The 21582-nt window shown below is 40.5% G+C and overlaps 1 protein-coding gene across 7 annotated transcripts in view; it reads left to right on the top strand.

Moving 5' to 3' along the window:
• Positions 1–7187, top strand: part of LMO3 (LIM domain only 3) — a 91714-nt gene extending 84527 nt beyond the window's left edge. For all 7 annotated transcript variants that reach the window (XM_078376400.1, XM_078376401.1, XM_020808564.3 and 4 more), the window contains one exon: positions 5402–7187. In XM_078376400.1, coding sequence (XP_078232526.1) covers positions 5402–5507 — 106 coding nt within the window. In that variant the 3' untranslated portion in view covers positions 5508–7187. The remainder of the gene's footprint in view (positions 1–5401) is intronic.
• The last annotated feature ends 14395 nt before the right edge of the window (positions 7188–21582 follow it).

The raw sequence follows: 21582 nt of genomic DNA, 5'->3' as shown, positions 1-21582 counted from the left end.
TTGCCAGAATTTCAGAAATCTCTGTTAAAAACTGTATAGGCCACTCTCAGAGATCACAGGATAACAAAGGGTTTGCTTCACATGTAGGCCAGCATTTCGTTCTGCACATTTTAACATTTTCACTGAAGGCCAGTTTTTGAAAATGTCTTCCTTATGGTTTTTTTTCTAAATTCAAAGCAATGTACAAATTCAGATAACAATAAGAAAACATGGTTTTCTCCCTCCCTTCCATATGAACCTTTCCATCCTTCATACCATCTTACATGAAAGGTTGGATAACTCTTATCAAATACAGTAGGTTTAGGCACCTTGCGGGAAGAGCCCTGATAATCTGGAACAGCTTGAAGCCAAAGCATCTACCTCATCATTTGGACGCCCCTTTTTCCACCCCCAAAATTTCCCATCCATTCAACAGCTCTTATTGGAATGGAAAGAAGTTGCATTTTCCTCTGTTTTGACCCAATTTCCCCATCATATCTGAAAGGTTATGTTGCCTTTAATATTGACTTCAGGTTGACCATGTCAGTGGCTTTGTAGGGAAAACAGGATGAAGAGGAGAGAAGAAAAAGATGTGTGACTGTTGTGAAGTCCACTGCCACTGCATTTTAACACAGAAGCGAAAAAAGATCATGTAGCCTGAAGAGTTTTTCCTTTTCCTTCAAATAATGTAACAAGTCTGTAAACTCTGTTCAGATCTGGAACTCAGAACAAACCTCTGGGCTCAGAATTGTTTAGTCCTGAGGCCCATAAATGTATTGGTTTGTTTGTTTTTGAAAAAATTATACCCCACCTTTCTCCTTAAAAGGACCCAAAGCCTAGTGTAGCTTTTAAGGAAATTTGTGGTGCTTATGCACATTAATGGGCACATACTAGCTCTTCCCCTCCATTGTCATACTGAGTATGGAAATGGACCTGTCTGAAAAGGGAGAGGCTGCCATATCTATATAGACTTTCCACATAACCCAAAAGTTCCCCATAAAATCAGGTTTTGGGCTCACCTGGAGAGACCACCCAGACAAAGCAGTATTACCTCAGGGAAACATACTTCTGTGTTCAGCTTCTGGGAGTGTGCAGTTTGCCCAAGACCACACAGGAGTTCTTCCCACAGGGAGACACATTGGGGAATCAAACTCCTAAACTTTGACTCCACCACAAGATTCCTGAACCACTGAGGTACTCAGCAAACATGTTTTAATAGAATAAGCAAAAATATACAAGTGAATTTTTTTTAAAAAAAAGGGGGACTGCGAGGGATCCACCTTTGGGAGTGTGTGTGTTTCCTGTGAAATGGATTTGACCATAAATAACTTAAAAACATTCTCAGGCACATTGAATAATCTCCGTTTTCAGTCAAATATTGTAGTGTGTGGGCATTAATCCAAAGATGGGCGAGGGAGAAAGAAAAAGGAAGCCGGGTTTGGTGAGGGAAGGACAGTCCACAAATAAACAGCCCAATTTTCCTTTAGGAGCCAAGCTAATTCTTTTCAATCCACATTTTTATTACACTATTTTTCCCTCACTCTATTTAGTGAGCATAAGGATAAATTTCCAAAGCTACCCTGTTGGAAAATAAATGGGTTTGCTGTTTGTCTAGCATTCCAATCTTTACAAATGTAAATCAGTCCAACTGCTGCTCCATTTAAAACCTCACAACTTCACAAAACATTAAAGGCCTCTTTTCAATACACAATTTACTCTGTGACAATTCCCTCCAATTTCGGCTTCAAACATCATTAGAAACTGACTGGCTGATAAAAGGGGGGGGCTGCTATCAAGGGTTGGGGAGGTCATCGTGTGTAATTATATGTACTTTTACTGGGTCAGCTGCATCAGACACTGCTATTTGAAGGTTAAATTGTTACAATTTAAGTACATATACAGCCTATTCCCATAGCTACTCTGTTGTTAAACCTACCGTAAACAACACACACATTTATTTCTGTTTCTAATTGTGTCCAAGATGTCACGGTTTGGAACGTTATGCGACAAAAAAGAACATTGTACTCCATTACCAAATTAAACAATACTTTCTCAGCTAAAGCAGGCAATTAGCAGAGAGGGACTAGTTTTCATCTATCTGCATCATTGCTAAGAAGTTCATTTGGGTTACTCTCTTTGGTTTAATTGGAATGCTCCCTCCGGCTCCGCCCCAAATGTTTTTATAGAAGGGAGCATTCACCACAAACAGAATCTGAACACTTCCCCCCCCGTGCAAAATCATTCATTAGTGAAACTCTTCCGCTTTCCAAAGGACCCCTTGGTGTGTATGGGGGGGGGCAGCATTTCCCTCTTTCTCTTGGCTTCATTTATAGAGAACTCTCTTCTTTTAAAAGAAAAAAAAAGGCATTATAGAATATGTATTCACACCACACACTTCATGTGAAATTAGTTTGGCTGTGTATGAAAGATGATTCACACGACCCCTTTCAGGCCAAGAACATGGCTTGAGAGTTTGTGTGGTAAAGCAGTCAAACAAAGCTTTTGTGGTGGTATTGGGGTGTAAATCATCTGCTCTTGGTCTGCCTGCTAAAATGTCTAGGAGGACTTCCAAATTGGATGCAATCTGTACCTCACACAGGGAACTATTTAGATAAGTAATTACATACAGTATATGTCACCAGCTTCATCACTAGCAATTTGGGTGCTTGAGGCTTCATCGGTTGAGCTCATCCCATGTAGGATTGGCATACACCAAAAGAGGAGCAGCTGTAAGTACTATATGCACTTGGGGAGGATTGACCTGAGCCCTTCCAACGGCCAACATTTTTGCACTTTCTAAATTTGGATGCCCTGGGTCAAAGCCCCTGTTGCCAGACTCTAATTATAATCAGGTACCTATATCATACATGTCCTTCATTTACCCCCTTCTGTTCTCTGGAAATGCGTTGTGCTTTCCAAACTGGCTAGGAGGGTGAGCTGCTTCAACTGAAACCCATTGGTAGCTGAGGCTTCCTGTGCAATTCTGAATCTCAGAAAAGCAGTGTTTCAAGCTTGGTGGGACACCTCCATGAGCCAAAAAAAAAAAAAAAAAGCATCACCACCGCCTGCCCTGGAGAGGTGATAGATGGGTAGGAAAGACGAAAGGATGGAGCCACACACTAATTCACATTATTCCCCTGGTAACATTAAAGGCATGGTGCCCAAAATAATCTTTATAGCTTACACATACAGAGTAACCTCAGGGATCACAGTGGGACTATGTGGCACACTGCTTTGCCACTAAATAAGTACAGTGGTGCCTCGCTTAACTACGTTAATTCGTTCCAGCGAAATCGCTGTAGAGCAAAAACGTCAAATGAATTTTTTAAAAATGAAACTCATTGAAAACCGTTCAGTGCATTCCAATGGGCTGAATACCTGCTCGTCCAGCGAAGATCCTCCAAACGGCGGCCATTTTCGGTGCCTGTAAAGCGAGGAATCCATCCTAGAAAACAGCGGGGGGGCACTTTCTTCAGCCAGCGGCCATTTTGAAACCAGACGATCAGCTGTTTGCTGATCGTTGTAAAGCGAAAATCGGTTCCCGAAGCAGGGAACCGATGATCGCACAGCGAAAAAAACCCATTTAAAACATCATTTTGCGATTACAAAAATGTCAACGTAAAGCGGATTCGTCGTAAAGCGGGGTAATCGTCCAGCGGGGCACGACTGTACACCCTCAATTAGAGAAGGGTTCACAGTGCAGTGGTAAGGTACACTTCCAGTGCTGGTGTCATTGTCAATTAATATAATTTTAGGTTCTAAAGTCAGTTCCAACTTATGGTGATCTGTAGGTATTTTTGTCTGTAGGTATTCAGAGATGATTTATCAGTCCTTTCTTCTGCAGGAGCTTTGGGATTGTATAGCTTGCCAAAGGCCACACACATGATAGGGCAGCTCCATCTATAAGCTACACATGCTCCAGCTGATTTTGGTTGGCCCTTCTTGTCAGAAGGCACAGTGGCGATTCAGATTCCCAACCAGGTGCTCTAATTCACTGAGCTACATTAGCCAGTGTCAGTGAGAAAGAACTCTGCAGAGGTCAAGCAGGAAAGAGAGGAGGGAATGTTAAGACTCTGCATAGATATATGAAGCCCTTTAGGAAGCTTAGTTGAACAGGATGCATTCCTTCATTCCATCTTTTCATTGACAAAGACCAACCAATAGAGAAACATCAGTGAATTTCGCCAAGATCAACAGCAACCCATTTAACCTGATCTTTCCTTGGTACTTACTTGGTGCATCTGTCTAAAGAGGTTATGTGGGTTCCAACAGGACCGTACATGTTGGGCATTTCAGAATGTGCAAAATGTAAGATATGTTCATTTTGTATAGGATCATTGGGTAACTGTGTGTGATTTGCCAGGTGAAGGTGATGGTTTTCTTTTCTTTTGTGACACATGTGTAAGAGTCCATGAACAGTATTTTTAGAAAGATGTATATGTTGCGTGTCATCAAGCTGCGTCCAACTTAGAGCAACCATAATAAGGCTTTTGAGGCATATGAGAAGTTCATGGAGGAGTCTGCTATTGCCACCCCCTGTGAATTTCCATGGCCAAGTGGGAATTTCAACCCAGCTTTCCTGATTCCTAGTCTGATACTCTATCCATTACATCAGTGGTTCTTAACCTTTTTGAAAGAAACGCCCCCTTGAGCCATTGAGGAAGTTATCATTGCCCCCCCTCCCCGCAGTGATGATTGATTGATTGATTGATTGATTGATTGATTGATTTATTTATTTATTTATTTATTTATTTATTTATTTATTTATTTAAGACACTTAAATCCAATGACCCCTGAAAACAAAATTTAATTCCAAGAAAATGAAATGCCCCCCAAAAAGTAACATTTAATGATTTAGTTGCAAGTGAATTTTAGGACGCAAAAAGAAATATAAAAAGGCCATAAAAACAAATGCAGGAACTAAAAATTTCAAGACAAAAAGTCTGAAACTAAATTAAAATTGGAGGAAAATATATATTCATGCACACTGTAAAAAGGCTGCAACCATCTTCACAGGTTTGGCTTGCTCCAGCGCCCTCCTACCGCCCCCCTTCTGCTCCAGCGCCCCCACACCGCCCCTTTTCGTTCCACCGCCCCCCTGAAAAATAAAATCGCCCCCTGGGGGGCATTATTGCCCACGTTAAGAACCACTGCATTACATCACATGGGGTATTCTCTTAGAAAGGTACATCAGTATCAGCTTATGATCAAATTTGGTGAAGATTCATCACCCCAAAAATTAAGGGTGGAGCACCCAACCACCCATCCTGGTACAAGCCTTCTATGCTACATGTTGACTTCATATATAAAAAATGATGTACTGTTTTGAAAATGATGGTCCAGCCCATAATTTAAGGGTGTCTGTGGGAGAAGTTGAATCCACTGTTTTTTCCATTTACATTCTTCCTCTTTCTGTTTCCAGATTTTGCGTGGGAGACAAATTTTTCCTAAAGAACAACATGATTCTGTGCCAGACGGACTATGAGGAGGGTTTAATGAAAGAAGGTTATGCGCCCCAAGTTCGCTGATCTGATGCCTCCCTGCTAAGAATATTGAAGCACTACATTTTTATCTTTTCTGTTCCTCTGTTTTTTGTTCATCCTGTATATAAGAAATGATGGTGGAACCTACTGAATAGTGTAGTTATAGGGAGACAGGATGGTCATGTGGAATAAAAGGCAAACTGCAGATATATGTAATGAAAATTGCACCAGTTCACAGCTGAATGTTTATTAAAAGATAATGTATATACTGCTGAAAGGGGATTTTTATTTTATTTTATTTTATTTTGGCTTGCTGTTGGTTTTGGGTTTTTTTCCCCCCTTTTCTTTTTGTGTCATTTGGCATGAGATGCTTATTTTGGACTAATGTATATAATGTATTGTAATATTTGAAGCACAAATGTAATACAGTTTTATTGTGTTACCATTTGTGTTCACGTTTGCTTATTTGTATTGTTGCATTTAGTACAATCGGTGTCCAAACTTTATTGTATATTTATGCTTTCTTGTATCAGCTATTTTGAAAGAGCTGTATCTTTCTAGTAAAAACAAAAAAGAGCAAAAAAGAGAGAGAGAAAAAAAAGAGAGAGAGAGAATTTTAAGAGCCAGTCCCATGCATTATTCTCCATTTTAAGAGCCTTGAAAAATGCTGTCGACACTTGAACTATTTGATTCAAAATGTTGAGTACGAACTAGCCAAAGTTAAGGATTTAGTTCCATTGACTTGTGGAGGATATATATTTAACTCTCCCATTGAAATTGATGGGATTTAGAAGTGCTTAACGTTTGACTGGATTATAATTCTAGCATGAGCTCAGAACTAAAGTTGCTGAGGTTCAGAGTCTTTTCAGCAGAATTCCAGCCTCTTCCTGCTGCTGCTGCTGCTTTTTTTGTCTTTTCTTTTCAAGGAACGATCCTGCTATTTTATTTCACACATTTTGTTGGGAAAGTACTTCCCTGTCTTGCTACCAAATTTGGTGTTGCTGTTTTCAACTTTATGGGCAGTCATGGAGCAGACATTTAATTATTGAGGGGGCTATTGTGCTCTGTTATACTTCCCCCACAGGAAAAGAAAAGATATATTTGCTTGTTTCCGATAATGACTGGGAATGAGGAGCTGAGCCCCAATGCAACTCAGTGCCTTTGGGTGTCATGTAAAAACTTTTATATGTATATATATATTCCTGAAGTTATTTTAATGTAGCATAGTGATTTCTGCTCTTGTACAGAAATGTTATTTTAAAGAAATCAGTGTCTTTCCTAAACTTGATCTGCTCTGGGTCCAGCCTGCATAGGAGATTGGCTCCTTCCTTATGGTCATCCCTGTCCCTAACATTGACCAAGGATGCCCTCTTGAGGTGACCATCTGTATACCATCTTGAGACAATTTGGTCCTTGAGGGAGACATATCTTACGGCTTCTCCACAACTGTGGAACTCTTTCATGCTGGAGACTTACGGCACAGTGCATAATTTTTCAGAAGCATTGTCCCGGCCTTTTCATTTCAGCTGCTGTTGTGGAAATTGGGAATTTACTTAACTCCCACAGAACGCTGAGGCTTCGGAGTCTGTTAACTTTTGTAGATGTGTTGGATCAAAACTTAACTGGCTATTGTAATTTGTTTGTTTCTTAATTTATTGTTATCCATTCCAAGTTGTTGGGGTGGGGCAGTCTTCAAATAAATAAAATTTAAGGATTGGATGGCAACATCTCAAGCTATTGCTTCTCAGATCTGCACCACCTTTCTGTAGGCAGTCAATTTTTAAGAAAAAGAATCATGTCCCGTCAAGTCAGTTCTGACTTACGGAGACCCTTTTCAAGGTTTTCTAGTTAGAGAATAACTTAGAGGTGGCTTACCATTCCCTGCTTCTGGGGGCGTCCTGGGACTGCACAGCTTGCCGAAGGCCACACAGGCTGGCTCTTCTTGCAGGAGGCACAGTGGGGAATTGAACTGCGGCCAATACCTAAATCACTGAGCTATCCAGTCATTTTTTCAAGTAGCCCAGTAAGCTCACAACCACCAGCATAAAGAGAAAAGCCAGCCACCCTCACCCGTTCTGCTTTGGCTGAGCTGGCAGACCAGATTTTGCGCTTCCATCTCTATCTGGCTAAGTGATGCATACTTTTTAGCCAGATTTGTGGTCTTTATATCTATGCTGTCTTATTTCAGGAAAACATTTTGAACTGCTTTTAATTAGCAAGTAACTCTGAAGTACTTCATAGAGGAGTCACCTTCTCTCACCTCTTGTTGCTAGAAGCATCAGATATTTGACTCAGGTTTTATACTCTGCATCTCAGCTACTATCCAGAAAGTGAGGGTATCTACACTCTCCAGTGGTTTATCCTTTTGCCACATATATGTCCACCTTGTCCTACCAGGAAAATGATTCTTGGGAACATTGTGAGGAGATAGGTCAAGTAGAATACATTACAGTGGTGCCTCACTAGACAATGATAATCCATTCCACTGAAATCACTGTTTAGCAAAATCATCGTCTAGCGAAAAGCATTTCCCTATTGGAATGCATTGAAACCTGTTTAATGTGTTCCAATGGGGAAGAATCGTCGTTGTCTAGCGAAGATCGGCCATAGGAAAGCCGCTTTGCAAACCGCCGATCAGCTGTTTAAATAGCTGTCTTGCGAAGCTTAGGTCCCAAAAACACCCGTTGTGCGAGCGCAGAGGGAGCTGTCAAAATAGTTATCTAGCGAAAATTGGTTTGCGAAGCAGGGACCAAACATTGTCCAGTCAGTGAAATTCCCCCATAGGAATCACTGTTTTGCGAATCGCTATAGCAATCACAAAAAGTCAATGTCTAGCAAAAAAAAACTCATGCGAGGTAACTGTCTAGCGAGGCACCACTGTAATGCTGAAACAGAGGGAAAGTTAAACAAGAAGATAAATGTTATATGTAATAGTTGAGCATACAATAACAAATACTGTATACTCCAGAGCAGAAATTACGGTCTTAGGCGACATAAAGACGATGGCTGGTAGCCATAAACCCTAAAATGTAACTTGTACGTGGCTCAACAGAGCCTCTTATAGGCCGGTCAGTGAGTTTTGTTTCTCCTGGTCTGTACAAGAAATGAGCCTTTTATTCATGAATGCATCGTCTGCATTCATCTCTTGACAGGTTTTCTTTCTGGCTTTTTTCCATTTTATTTACATTCTTCCTTGCTCCCCAGTCAAGTGCCTCACAAAATACAAAATATTTGAAAGACAAGCAAGTAAAAAGATTTTACCATAGCATAAAGCCATTAATTTACAGCTACCAATTTTTTAAAAAAATTACAAAGTAAAAAGACACCCCTCTTTAAAGGCCTGAGGTAACGAGTCAGGCATTTGCTTTTGACTTCTTTTTTTAAAAAAAAAATTACTCCACCTTCTCCTTAAAAAGGACACAAGATAGTTTACATCATTAAAAGATAATATTTAAAGCTAAAAGCTCTAATTATAGAGATACTAAAAAGGATCAAATACCACCCTGAGAAATGGTAAACAAAAACAATACTAAAAACACATTCAAAGCATTGAGGCATAACAATCCATTACAAAATACAGTGGTGCCTCGCAAGACGAAAGTAATTCGTTCAGTGCGTAGTGCTGTCTTGCAAAATTTTCGTCTTGTGAAAAGCAGTCTTGGGGAAAAACAATCGTCTTGCGAAGCACGACCATAGAAGAAGCCATCTTGTGAGGCACCACAGCGATTGCAAAAACCATTCGTCTTGCAGGTTTTTCATCCCGCGAGGTGTTCGTCTTGCGAGGCACCACTGTACCACTCAGGCAGGCAGTCACTGAGGGAAAGCTTCCCAGAAGAGCAAAGTCTTTGCCTGGTTATGGAAGGAGAGCAAAGATGGGGCCAGTCTGCCCTCCTGTAGGAGGGTGTTCCAAAGTCTAGGAGCAGAAACAGAGAAGGCCCTCTCCCATTTCATCACCAAACTCACCTGTGCTTTTAGTAAGGAAAGAGGTCGGACACCTGGACACCAAGCAGTATTGACTGTAAGGAGTCAGCTCTAGCCTGGAACTATGTTCAGGGCCAGTGTTTCTGCTTGAAGATCCAGGGAAACAGTACATTAATTGCCATGATCGGAGACTTAAGGAATGACTCATACGAGTTCTCAGTCATGTTCCACATTTTTGACTATCTTGATGTGCTTGCCTCTTTCAAGGAAATACTAGTGATCCCTCAAAATCCACTTGCTGCAACACGTACACAATTTTTTTGGTTCTTTAAAAAAAACAGATTTTTTTTTTAAAAAATCAACTGTGACTGTGTGACTTCACCCAATCTATTAGCAGCAAAGGAAGAGACCTTGTGGCACCTCCAGCTTAGAACAGGCAAAAATAGCTATCCATGGTCAAGCTGAAGGTGGGCTATTTTCATTCATCAAATACCTTGCAAATATATACACAAGAATTTGCACATGCATTCATTTTTATATGGCCTGTATTGAGGCATTAAGGTAATCCATTTGCTGCCAGATACATTTGATGGCCCTCTGCAAACAACTGCGGTTGAATGAGAGGTTCTCCCATCATTGCCTTTAGTGTAATTAATACTTCAGGTGAGCTATAGGTAATATTCATTTAGTGTTACATTCCAGTCTCTTATCTTCCTGCTTCTTTGTTCCCAGCCCACCAGTATACCAGAGCAAGTGCCTACTCTAAAGCAGAGAGAAACTGAATCTTAAGTAAAAATCCGCGTTGTAAGATCAACCATCTCAATTATGATCTGTTTGTTCACATCAATATCTAAATCCACTGAAAGATTTGGGGAAACAGTTGGATCCAGACTTCTTGAGCAGTTCACCCTAACAAATCTACTGCTCCTACAGGCACAATTGTTGCTTATGCCTAAGAAAGCACATTAGCTTTTAAGCAAATCTCAAGATTCTTCTTTGTTTTGCTGAAACACTAATTTATCATCTGCTCTAGAACTCACCGAAATCACTGACCACAAGAGTCTCTCACAGGATTGTCTATCACAGCATTCTGTACCCATTGACTGTTGCTGGCCCACAAACTCCATTCATGTGATATTTTGAAAGGTTGTAAACCAGCTGCAAACTCAAATATCTCTTTGTTCTTGCATCTTATTTCATTGCTTTCCATGGGTAGAAACTCAGGCCATTGTAAACAGGCCCAGATTGTCAAACAGGCTAACAACTCTGTCCCTGAAAGTTTCTGAGGCCACCACCTTCCATTTTAAGTCATTTCCCCCCCCCCCCCCAGTTTGGGGAATATGGTTCACCAATGGGAGGATGGTAATATCCCCCAGACCATCAGAATTTGCTGAAGACACAGCATTTTCACAATGTTGCCGCAGTATACTAATTTTTTCTTTTAACTTTTTTTTTCAATTCAGTTTTTTCTCAGCAGCCTGGCCTTGGGTTCATGATTTTCATAATAAAGTGCCAGTATTGATTAAGATGCCAGAAGTGAAGGGAGAGGGGGAGGAACCATATGAATGCATGAGTTATGTATATGCTTTGATCTATACAACAACAACAAAAAAAAAACCCAAGTTGTTAGCAGTCCATTGAGACCCTCGGGCACTTTTCAAGTGGTCCAGAGGGAGGAAGAAAAATATGAGAATTTCTGATGTGTAATGATTGGCAGCTGATCTTGAGTCTTTCCCGGCCATATTTAGAGAGATCAGGGGTACTGAACTGGAGCCTCTACCAAACAAAGCAATAAACTAAGTCCCTTTATCAAGAACAAAAAGGCAAGTCAGTATGCACAGATATTTAAAGGTGGCCTCCCCCAATGGACACATCACTTCTGGAAGATACCTTTCTCAATGTTCTTAATTCTTAAAAAGCCAATATCAATAAATAAAATTACTCAAGGAGAAACTATGAGGGAAGCTATCACACTTCTACTTTTACGTCCAAAAGGTATTCTGTCACTTAAGTTGGATTTCTGTTGCTTAGCATAGCAAGTCGCAACTAGAGTATGCCCATTGGATTGTCAATTCTTCTACAAGTTTATTTATTTATTTATTTATTTATTTATTTATTTATTTATTTAATTTATTTCTATCCCGCCTATCTGATCATATTAGACCACTCTAGGCAGCTTACAGTAAAAAACAACAATATAATTTTAAAACTTTACAGCAGAAGCGTAAATGAAAATAAAGAACAGAATAAGAGAAAGATCGTCAAGGGTTTTCTGTTGGGAAGGCCTGCCTATACATCAATGTTTTTAGTTGTTTCTTAAAAATGCCCAGCGAGGGAGCCGCGCGAATCTCAGGGGGCAAGTTGTTCCAAGTTCCATTGATTCAATGGTCTTCTCTAGTTGTAGCTTACTCTGCTGGGTAACGGGAGATTAGCCTATTAATTGTAACCAACACTTTAAAAATCCACTACGTGTGCAATGGCCAATTTACTAATTCATCGCATTACCTAAGTCTGAATCTCACCTCATGGACCTAATTCCACCACCATGTAAACAGGTATATACATCTGTGGTTTAAATATTGTATTTTATTGTGTATGAGAAAGTGGGTGGTAATCCACATACACGCATGGAATAAACCTGTTAGTCTTTGAGGTGCGACAATACTTTTAATCTTGTTTTGCTTTGTTCCTTCTTATATAAAAGCACTTAATTTTATCAGCAACAGGCAATTTGTATTGCATCTAGAATAAATCTGATCAACAGCAAAAGGTCAGAGTATAATTGCAGGATGTAAATTGATACATTTTGTTGAAGCCTGCCTATCTGCCCAATTGTGATTCAATTTTTAAAAATCTTCCTAAGCCCTAGCCTGATTGCATACGTGGTTTTAATAAAGCATAACTTTAACACCTTATGGGCCAGGCTCCCCTTTACTATAGAAGCACATTCTGTTCCTCTAAGGATCATGACCATAAATTGAACAGAAATGTTATTCCTTCAGTGCCTCCTATCTGCTCTAGCGTCCTACATTGTGAGGGTGCTCTGTTGGGCCAATATGCCCTACCAGCCTGAGAAAAGCAGCTTTGCCTTAAGGAGGCTCTACTCTTGAGAAAGCATAATCTCTAGGGCAGTCTTCTCTTACAGCCAGGTGCTTTGCCTGGGATTATCTGACTAAGGCTGTGTCTTCAGTCTGTAGCATTTCCATGACCAAGGAAGGCATTCAACCTCCTTTTTCACCTCCGATACCCAACTAGTTCCATCTGGGAGTTGAGCATCCTGGACCTTCAAGGGTCAAGGACCTGCAGATTCCATTAGCTTTTTTTGTTTTGTTTTGTTTTACCAACTTAGCATTGAGGAATTCCAACTCATCCTTGCTGGAGGATTCTGTGGGATCAAAAAGCACTTCATCCTTTGTTGACTAAATTGTTTACATCATAAGGAAAATCTACTAATGTGCTACAGTGCACTTCAATGAAGTCTTGCACAGAAGAATCCCTGAGACTGTGCTTCTCTAGCCCACAATCATATGCAAGGATCATCATTTAAATACCCACACATACTAAATATTTAGATTAGGCATCCTTCAGTCTCAAGAGACTATAGTAATGTGGTCTGTATGGAGGACTTGGAACAGCGTCTACTGTTGCTAAGAAGGCCAATTCGAGAGTGACAATCCCTTCCACACTGGAGACAAATACAATCTGTCCCCTGTCCAGCTCCCTGATTTTGCTGGTTTTGGGTCCACCTCTTTGCCTCAGCCTGCTGCACAAGGGTCTCATCAAACTGGGAGAGGCCAATTTGTAAATATGCACATATAATTAATACAGAAGATTCTTAACATTCCCACTGGAAATCCATTTCCTTCTTCCCAGTGGCAATCAAGGAGTTAACTCTGGCTACATCAAACATTAAGGCCTGATAAGAATTCAGAGCTTATCTCAAATATGTGGCAATGAAATCTTTTGGCTCTTCCAGTTTCGTAAAGAGTTTATGACATATTGTGAAGAACTAAACTAGTGATTCCCTTTTATACAAAAAATATACAAAATGGCTGAATCTGACAACTGTCGGGTGGATAGAAGTCTTCCAGATTTTTTGTTGTTGTTGTTGGATTTCAGTGTTTATACCTAGGCAACTCAAACTGACCAGTGTCAGAGATCCATTGACAGTTACGGTTTTTCCAACCCTAAGGAAGAGCATTTGCCCTAATGTCTACCCTTAGGCAGTATGAGGTACTTGCAAATGGTAGGAGACAGATCAAAAGCTGGTATTTCCAATATTATAGATTGCTCTGCATCACCTAAGCTAACTTTTTGGTCCTGTTCTCTAGCACCACAGTCCCAATGGCAAAGTCTGAGCAGTCTGAGGTCACTACTAAGTAGGAGATGTACAACAAATAAAAAGAACAGGTGGAGTCCAGAAGCAGAAGAGACAGAGGTCAACAACATCCTACCAATGAGTCCGTAAACCAGGCAAGAGGGATCCAAAGACACTTGCAAGCCACTTCAGTCAGTAGAGCAAATAGGCAGGTAAATGCCAAGAGGCAAAGTCAAACCAGCCCAAAATCACACAAAAGGTGGGACAGTCAAGATATAAAGACATTGTGTGTACGATCTGGAATTCAGTAGAGGCCTCTACTCCCAAAGCTGAGGTTTATGTTTCTGAGTTGCTGGGCACCCACCTTGAGTTGCAAAAGCTGCTTTCCCTGAGAAAAGGAGCTCAGCTTCAGGGTTTGGATTGTTCATCATCCTGGAAGTAAGAGCTTTGGAACAGGACTCTACCAGTAAGACCATGACATTGCATTTTGCATTGGATCTTTGCCTGTACAATTGGTTAACTGTCAGTATTTACCTATTTTTATGGACAGTTTATTGCAGGTGGTGGATTGTATGATGGACAAAAGAAGCAATATTAAGGATACACAAAAGACAACATTGAAGGAATGTAACTTTGACCATATACACTGGGAAGCTCTCACTCAAGACCCAAATGTGGCAATTTGGTTTTCTGTTTAGATTTGGTGAGGATGAGTCTGGCATTTTCTCTCACTGTTGGTTCCATGATTATCTAGTAGAGTCTGAAATCTCCACTGATTGTTGGAGGGACTGGGAGGCTCTTGATCAACCTTCAACGGTTCGTCAATCAGTTGATCCCGCTACTTGCCAATCAATCTTCAAAGACTCTTCAATTGAGTTAAGAAGGCAACACTGTTCAGATCAGCCTCTAGGCTAAAGACACAGCTTTGTTCCTACTCACCTTCTCCTCCTAATTAGTACCCAAGTGTCCCTTTGCTGTGATGAGACTCTTCAAGCAATGACACAGCATGCATGATCACTGGAACAACAGTGGTGCAAAGCTTAGACCAATTTCCTGCTAGTTCACTCATGCCCATACCTACTCTGCAATGGAAATAACAGTGAACTATGCTTGCCTCATTACCCCCTTTGAATCAGGAACTCTGTCCAGCAGTTTCTCCAAGCAGTGCATGAAAGTAATAAAATCTAATAGACAAATTCTTGTCCTTTTAATTGTTTGTGAGATGCCTTGTGTCAGGAGAAAGGTGGCATATAAATGCAGTCAATCAATCAAATGTCAGTCAATCAATCAACAAACCCCTGTCTCCTGGACAGAGGTTTCTTCAAGCAAGCTAGGGGGGAAGAAAGGTCCCAGAGATTAGCTGAGTCTTTGTTTTTCATAACAATGACGTTGCACTTTTCTCTCAGGGCCTGGAGCCACGAATGGTCGGTGGAGGAAAATGGTCCTGCACCTTGATGAGGCAAAGATTGTGTTTGCCCAAGGGAAAGCAATGGAAAACCGATGTGTATCTCTGTGCCATGAGCCATATAGCTTAGATGTGTTCTAAATGCCCTCTAAATGAGCTTGCTCTCCTGGATTTACAGCTAAGGAGGCTACAAAAATAATGCTTACAGTCTTCCCGTCTCTTCAGTATGTCACAGGGATGAAAGCTCCCAGAAAAGATCTCATCTAATCAATGTGTTCAGAGAGTTCCCCAGCACAAATTACTCATTAACTTGGATAGCACATCATAATAATAAAAAGAACAATTAATTAATGAGTCACCCTCAGATCACTTTGATTACAGCACTGCTTGTTGAAACTGCAGTTATAAATGAAGATGCCTCGCTTTAGCCATTGTTTTCAATTGGCTATATATATTATGCACCGCGGCCTGTATTACATTTATTAGTACATGCCCGCAGGTAATTGCAAGATGAGCTTCATAAAGGAAGGACATGGAGAATGTGTCACGGACACACTCGAAGAGAGGACAAGTATCGGTGCTATTTCATCTGCAAAAGGCTCTACAATGTTTATCTTGTTCTCGCTAACCAGAAACCCTGTCTATATTATCCCCATTTTACAGATAAGAGACAGATGCTAGAGGCATTTCCTGCTGATCAATTTATAATTTGAAAAATTTTACAAATTGTTTCTCATTTCCTGGACCAGAGGTGCAAATGTTGCCCACTGTTACACAGATTATTAAAAGAAGAAAGGGAAAGAATCTATGGAAATGGTTGTTGTGGGCTTTTTTGGGCTCTTTGGCCGTGTTCTGAAGGTTGTTCTTCCTGACGTTTTGCCAGTCTGTGGCCGGCATCTTCAGAGGACATCAACCTGTACTCTCTATGGAAACTAGATGGGTTGATTGATGTCCATGATGGAGGCTGTTAAGGAGTTTGGTCTTCAGTTCCTTGAGATACCAAGGCAGCATGAGCTGCACTCTGAACCTTCTGGTGGGACTCAGTTCCCAGCAGATGGTTCAGAGTGGTCATCTCTTGTGACCTCGGAACAGGAGGCGGTTTCCATCAGCTTTCTGGGACACAAACAAGTGTGGGTTTCCCCTTCAAACAGTGCCTTCTGTGATGGCTCACAACTCAAATGTAGGAATTCAGCTCAATTTCTGTGCTGTAATCCTCCTTGTTAAATGAGTTTTAGGTCAAATTAACAGCACCATTAAATATGTGTTTGAACTTTATATTTAAAAAAAGCCTTTGACTACAGCTAACTATGGCAAGTTCTTAAAGAAATGGGAGTGTCTGACCACCTTGTCTACCTCCTGAGAAATCTATACGTGGCATAGGAAGCAACCAACTGATGGGTTCCAAATTGGGAAAGGAGTATGACAAGGCTGTATATTGTCTCTCTGCTTATTTAACTTATATGCAGAATACATCATGCAAAAGCCTGGACTGGAGGAATCCCAAAACGGAATTAAGATTGCCAGAAGAAATATCAACAACCTCAGATATGCAGATGATACCACTCTGATGGCAGAAAGTGAGGGGGAATTAATCTTAATGAGGGTGAAAGAGGAGAGTGCAAAAAATGGTCTGAAGCTCAACATAAAAAACCCACACACATTATGGCCACTGGTCCCATCACCTCCTGGCAAATCGAAGGGGAAGATATGGAGACAGTGACAGATATTATTTTCTTGGGCTCCATGATCACTGCAGATGGTGACAGCAGCCACGAAATTAAAAGATGCCTGCTTCTTGGGAGGAAAGCAATGAAAAACTAGACAGCATCTTAAAAAGCAGAGACATCACCTTGCCGACAAAGGTCCGCATAGTCAAAGCTATGGTTTTTCCAGCAACGATGTATGGAAGTGAGAGCTGGACCATAAACTCTGGGAGGTAGTGCAAAACAAGAGGGCTTGGTGTGCTCTGGTCCATGGGGTCACGAAGAGTCGAATACGACTTAACGACTAAACAATAACAATTTTAAAAAGCAAATAAAGTCAGATGATGAGGCATACTTATTGTGAATACAGCAGGCATTGAGACAAATTTAACCCAATTTGCATATGCAGGAAATCTCTGTACTGGAGCTAATGGGGACATACACACACACAAAACAAAGACCAACTTCAGATGAGAGAACCTAAGGATGAGAAGTAATGAAGGAAAAGACCCTTTCATGCTTGCAAATTATTATGGCTTCTCCTCTCCCCCAGGTGATGCAATCTGCATTAAAAAACCTGCATGTTAAATGCAAATGACAAAAACATATACCATAAACAGTTGCATCTGCTTTGGCACTAAATAATAGGCAATGTGAAAGCCCACTACCTCAAACACCTAGAGCCAGTCTCAGAGAGAGACTACTGAGCTAGCTTCCTATGATCAGTTAATAATAATAACTGTGTGCTGTCAAGTTAATTCTGACTTGTGGTGTCCCTTTCAAGGATTTCTAGGTAGACAATACTCAGAAGTGGTCTACTATTCCCTTCTTCTGTAGGCACCTTGGGGCTATGCAGCTTGCCCAAGGCCACACAGGTGGCTCTTCTAGGATGCAAAGTTGGGAGCTGAACTCTCAACCGCTGAGTCCAAAGCCAGATACTTAACTCACGGAGATATCCAGCCATCAGGATCAGTCAGGGCTAGACAAAGGGTAGGCTACTTGTAGTTATTCAGCTGCAACTCCTATCAGTCCTAGCAGGTGTAGCCAGTGATGAGAATCAGAACATCTGCAATCCTAAGGGCCTTATTTTGCCCACCTTAGAGCGATATGAACAAGCCATTTAACTTGAGTCATGGCAACTCAGTCTTCACAGACAAAAACCGAGACGTGTCGTGTATACCGCCAAAAAACTACATCCCACTTATTAAAGACCAGGAGTTCTTTAAATAATTACTTTTGGGGCTATGGTTGACAAAGCAGGAGTCTGAAAAATGTGGTGTTCTGTTGTGAATCATTTGGTGCACAATCATTAGAACCCAGTTTCTCTTCTGCCAGCCCCTAATAGAAGTCACTGTCCAGCTTCTATTGCCAGCATCCGCCCTCCACTGCCTGCTCTCCATTTTATATATAAAATGGCTCCCATCATGAAGCCATTCTGAACAGATTTTTAAAAGTAAAAGCTGGGTGCTGATTTGAGAACTGGGGAACCAGGGTGCTGATTGAAAACAAAACAACAAAACCCAGGGAAAGATGGAAAGGCCCACTGGCCACCTTCCCAGCCCATTACAAATCCCTGCCTACCCTATAAGAGTCATAGAATAATTGCGTTGGAAGGGACTTATAAAGCCATCAAGTCCAACCCCTAGCTAAGTGCAAGAATCCAAATCCAAGTAGATCTGACAGAAGGCCATCTGAAGCCCTTAACAACCTTTTAGAACTACTTTAAAAAATAGGGAGGAAAAGCAAAAGCAAATCAATCTACTCCAATAGGAGACAATAGTACAACCATTGCAGGAACCACCTACAGTCCAGTGGCTCCCTGTCATAACCATAAAGTCCATGACCCAGCCCACAGAGCCCCACAGAAACATAGAAAACAGATTCCCTCTGTTGAACAGAGTAGATGCACAGTAAATAAACCAAATAACTATTTTTACAAATTAGACAGGGAAAGCAGAGGCTTATTTATTTATTTATTTATTTATTTATTTATTTATTTATTTATTTATTTATTTATTTATTTATTTATTTATTTATTTATTTATTTATTTATTAAATGTATACCCCGCCCCTCTAGACCATGTCTACTCAGGGCGGCTTACAACATAAAATATATCAAATAAAATATATATAATCATAAAAAAATACATTTACTATATTAGTTATACACATACACATACACACGGGGCAGGGAGGGGGGGAATAGCAACATTGAAACACACACACCTACCAAAAAGAAAAGAAGGAAAGTGAATTAAAGGAGGAAAAACTTCAAAAAAAAACCTAAACCAAAGTTACCACAATACAAGGAGATTTCTCTCCTCTTCTTCCACTCGATACCTTCTGCTCTCCTCTTCGAGTACAGCAGAAGGCAAGACCAGGCAGGCAGTGGCAAAAATAATTGAAGAAAATAACCAAAAGTAGTAGAAATCTCCAAGAAATCAGGATGAAAAAAATAAAATAATAATAATCCTCCCAGGCAACCTGCTGGCACCAGCAGATCACCCAATGCTAACAACAACAAAAATAATAATCCAAAGAAATGGGAGGGAATCCCCAAGCAGATCAAGAAAAAGCCAAAAAGAAAGAGGCAGGATCCAAGATGGAGGCACAGGGGCAGACAGCACAATCCAAGATGGAGGACATTAGGTACTCAGCAACACTCGGCAATCCCACCTGTTTCTGTTTCCTCTTTACATAGACCCGCTTCTCTCCTAAAGTAGTAAATCTGTGGCTGGCCTTTTCATTTTAGACAACCCACAGGAGCTTCTAAATTTCCCCACCTCATTTTTTGTCACACATTTCCATGTCAAGTAGAAGCCTAGTTTACAATCCTTGTCCTTCAAATGCAAGTTTTCTATATGCAGGGCATTGGGATTTTTTTTATTTAGCATTCAAATACATGGTACATGGATTAATGAATTTAGAGAGCACCAGGTTATAGATAACAACTCAGAAAAAAATTCACCTAATACATGACCAGCCAGGATGCCTTAACAGATGAATGTTGCAGGAGGAGGGTGTTTCGCAGCAATGTGTAAAAAATACACATATACACAGTACATTACTGTATATACATTTAAACATTACTAGAAAACATCCTCCTGTCCCATCTTTCAGCAACAGATTCTAAAGCTACAGATTGCAAAATATGGTTGATAACAGCAGATTTTTTTTCTTTGCAAGGCTCCTTGTTACCTCACGTTTTCTCTCCCTAACCCCCGAGAGAAAAACCTAATAAAAGAACACAAAGTCACCACCTCAAGTTCCTACACTACTTTGGTTAAATGCCATTCCACGAAGCTTATAGTGTAATTATAACAGTTCCCTTAGGTAAGTAAGAAACATCTGTTAGTAACACATAGCAGGTGTTAGCAATTACACATACTGATTTTTTTTCACCAAAAAAAAATGGTTTTAATTAAAAAGAATTCTGTTGTCTGAAAAGCAGGGCATGCTAAGTCCAAACACATTTTTTGTCAGTGTGTTTCCATATAATGTTATCTGCAAAACTTAGATAAAGGTTTTCTAGTGAGAGAATAAGAAAAAGAAATCAGATGAAATTAGCAAAAGGTGTCCATTTTGTAGCGGATGCTAGATCACTGTTACCCAAACGGCATCATGATTCAGAGCAGTTCCTTCTTGCTTTCATCTAAAATCCGCAGCCAATTTGTATTCCAAGATGAGGCTTGGCTGAATTCTTGAAATCTATGCACTTCATCTGATCACTGAATATCTAATGTACAATATTTGAGCACAAGCAGTATGCACTATGCACTTTGGAAACAAATACGTACAGTAGCCATGCTGTCGGAAAAGAAGACACCAGGATTTAGTTCAGCGGGGGGGGGGCATGAAAGGACACAGGGCATAGGTGGTCTTCTAGAACTTGCCTAAATTCAGTTTTTAATTTCCTGCAGCCTCACAGTGACATCACATTGAGATGTTCTATGCATTTAAACATGTACCACTATCTACAGCTAATGCAGAAGAAACCCCTTACCCACGGGGGCGGTATCCGCTGATCCACTTATCTACAGTCTGAAATTATTTAAAATATTAAAAGAAAAATCCTAGAAATATATATTTCTAAAGATGATGTTACTGGAATTGGCCACTAGAGGCAGCCAGAGACCATGCTATGTCTAATTCACTATTAAAATAGCATTGTTTCAATATTAAAATAGCATCCACTACAATCTGCGCTTTTCAGCGTCCATGTGGCAGCTTGGAATCAATCCCCTGCAGATATGGGGAGCCTACTGTACTGCCATTCCAATACTGGAACATTAACTACATCAGAAGGTCTCTCTAGAATGGCATCCAGTTTACCATAGTGGGTAAGGATGTTTTGGGGAAGGATCTAAATGAAGCATGAAAACAAGAGCTATTTCCCTCTTTTGAAAGGGATTCTAGTCAGAATCCAGTTGGCAATTTGCAGGTGCCTACATGAAATTGCATAACTCACCCCATTGAATTGCTGTGAAATAAGATACCCAGTGCATTACACGGTGCATACCCAATTTTGTGACAAGCCTGCATTGAAGTATTGCAATAGATGCCTTTTTTGTGACTAGAAATTTGCCATGAAGAGTTATACAATAGCCTTACTCATATGCAGATCACCAACAGAATTATGTTCCCTTCTTCAGAGCCAGAGGTTTGCATTAAGCTGTCATGCTAATCATAAGGATGAGGCAAGAATGAAGAACATTATTTGTCCAAGGAAGAAGACAGGATAGTCTGTTGCAGCAAAAACAACAGGGTCCTGTG

The sequence above is a fragment of the Pogona vitticeps genome, chromosome 5, assembly GCF_051106095.1.
Source record: "Pogona vitticeps strain Pit_001003342236 chromosome 5, PviZW2.1, whole genome shotgun sequence".
Lineage (NCBI taxonomy): Eukaryota > Metazoa > Chordata > Lepidosauria > Squamata > Agamidae > Pogona > Pogona vitticeps.
This window is presented reverse-complemented; position numbering and strand designations above follow the sequence as displayed.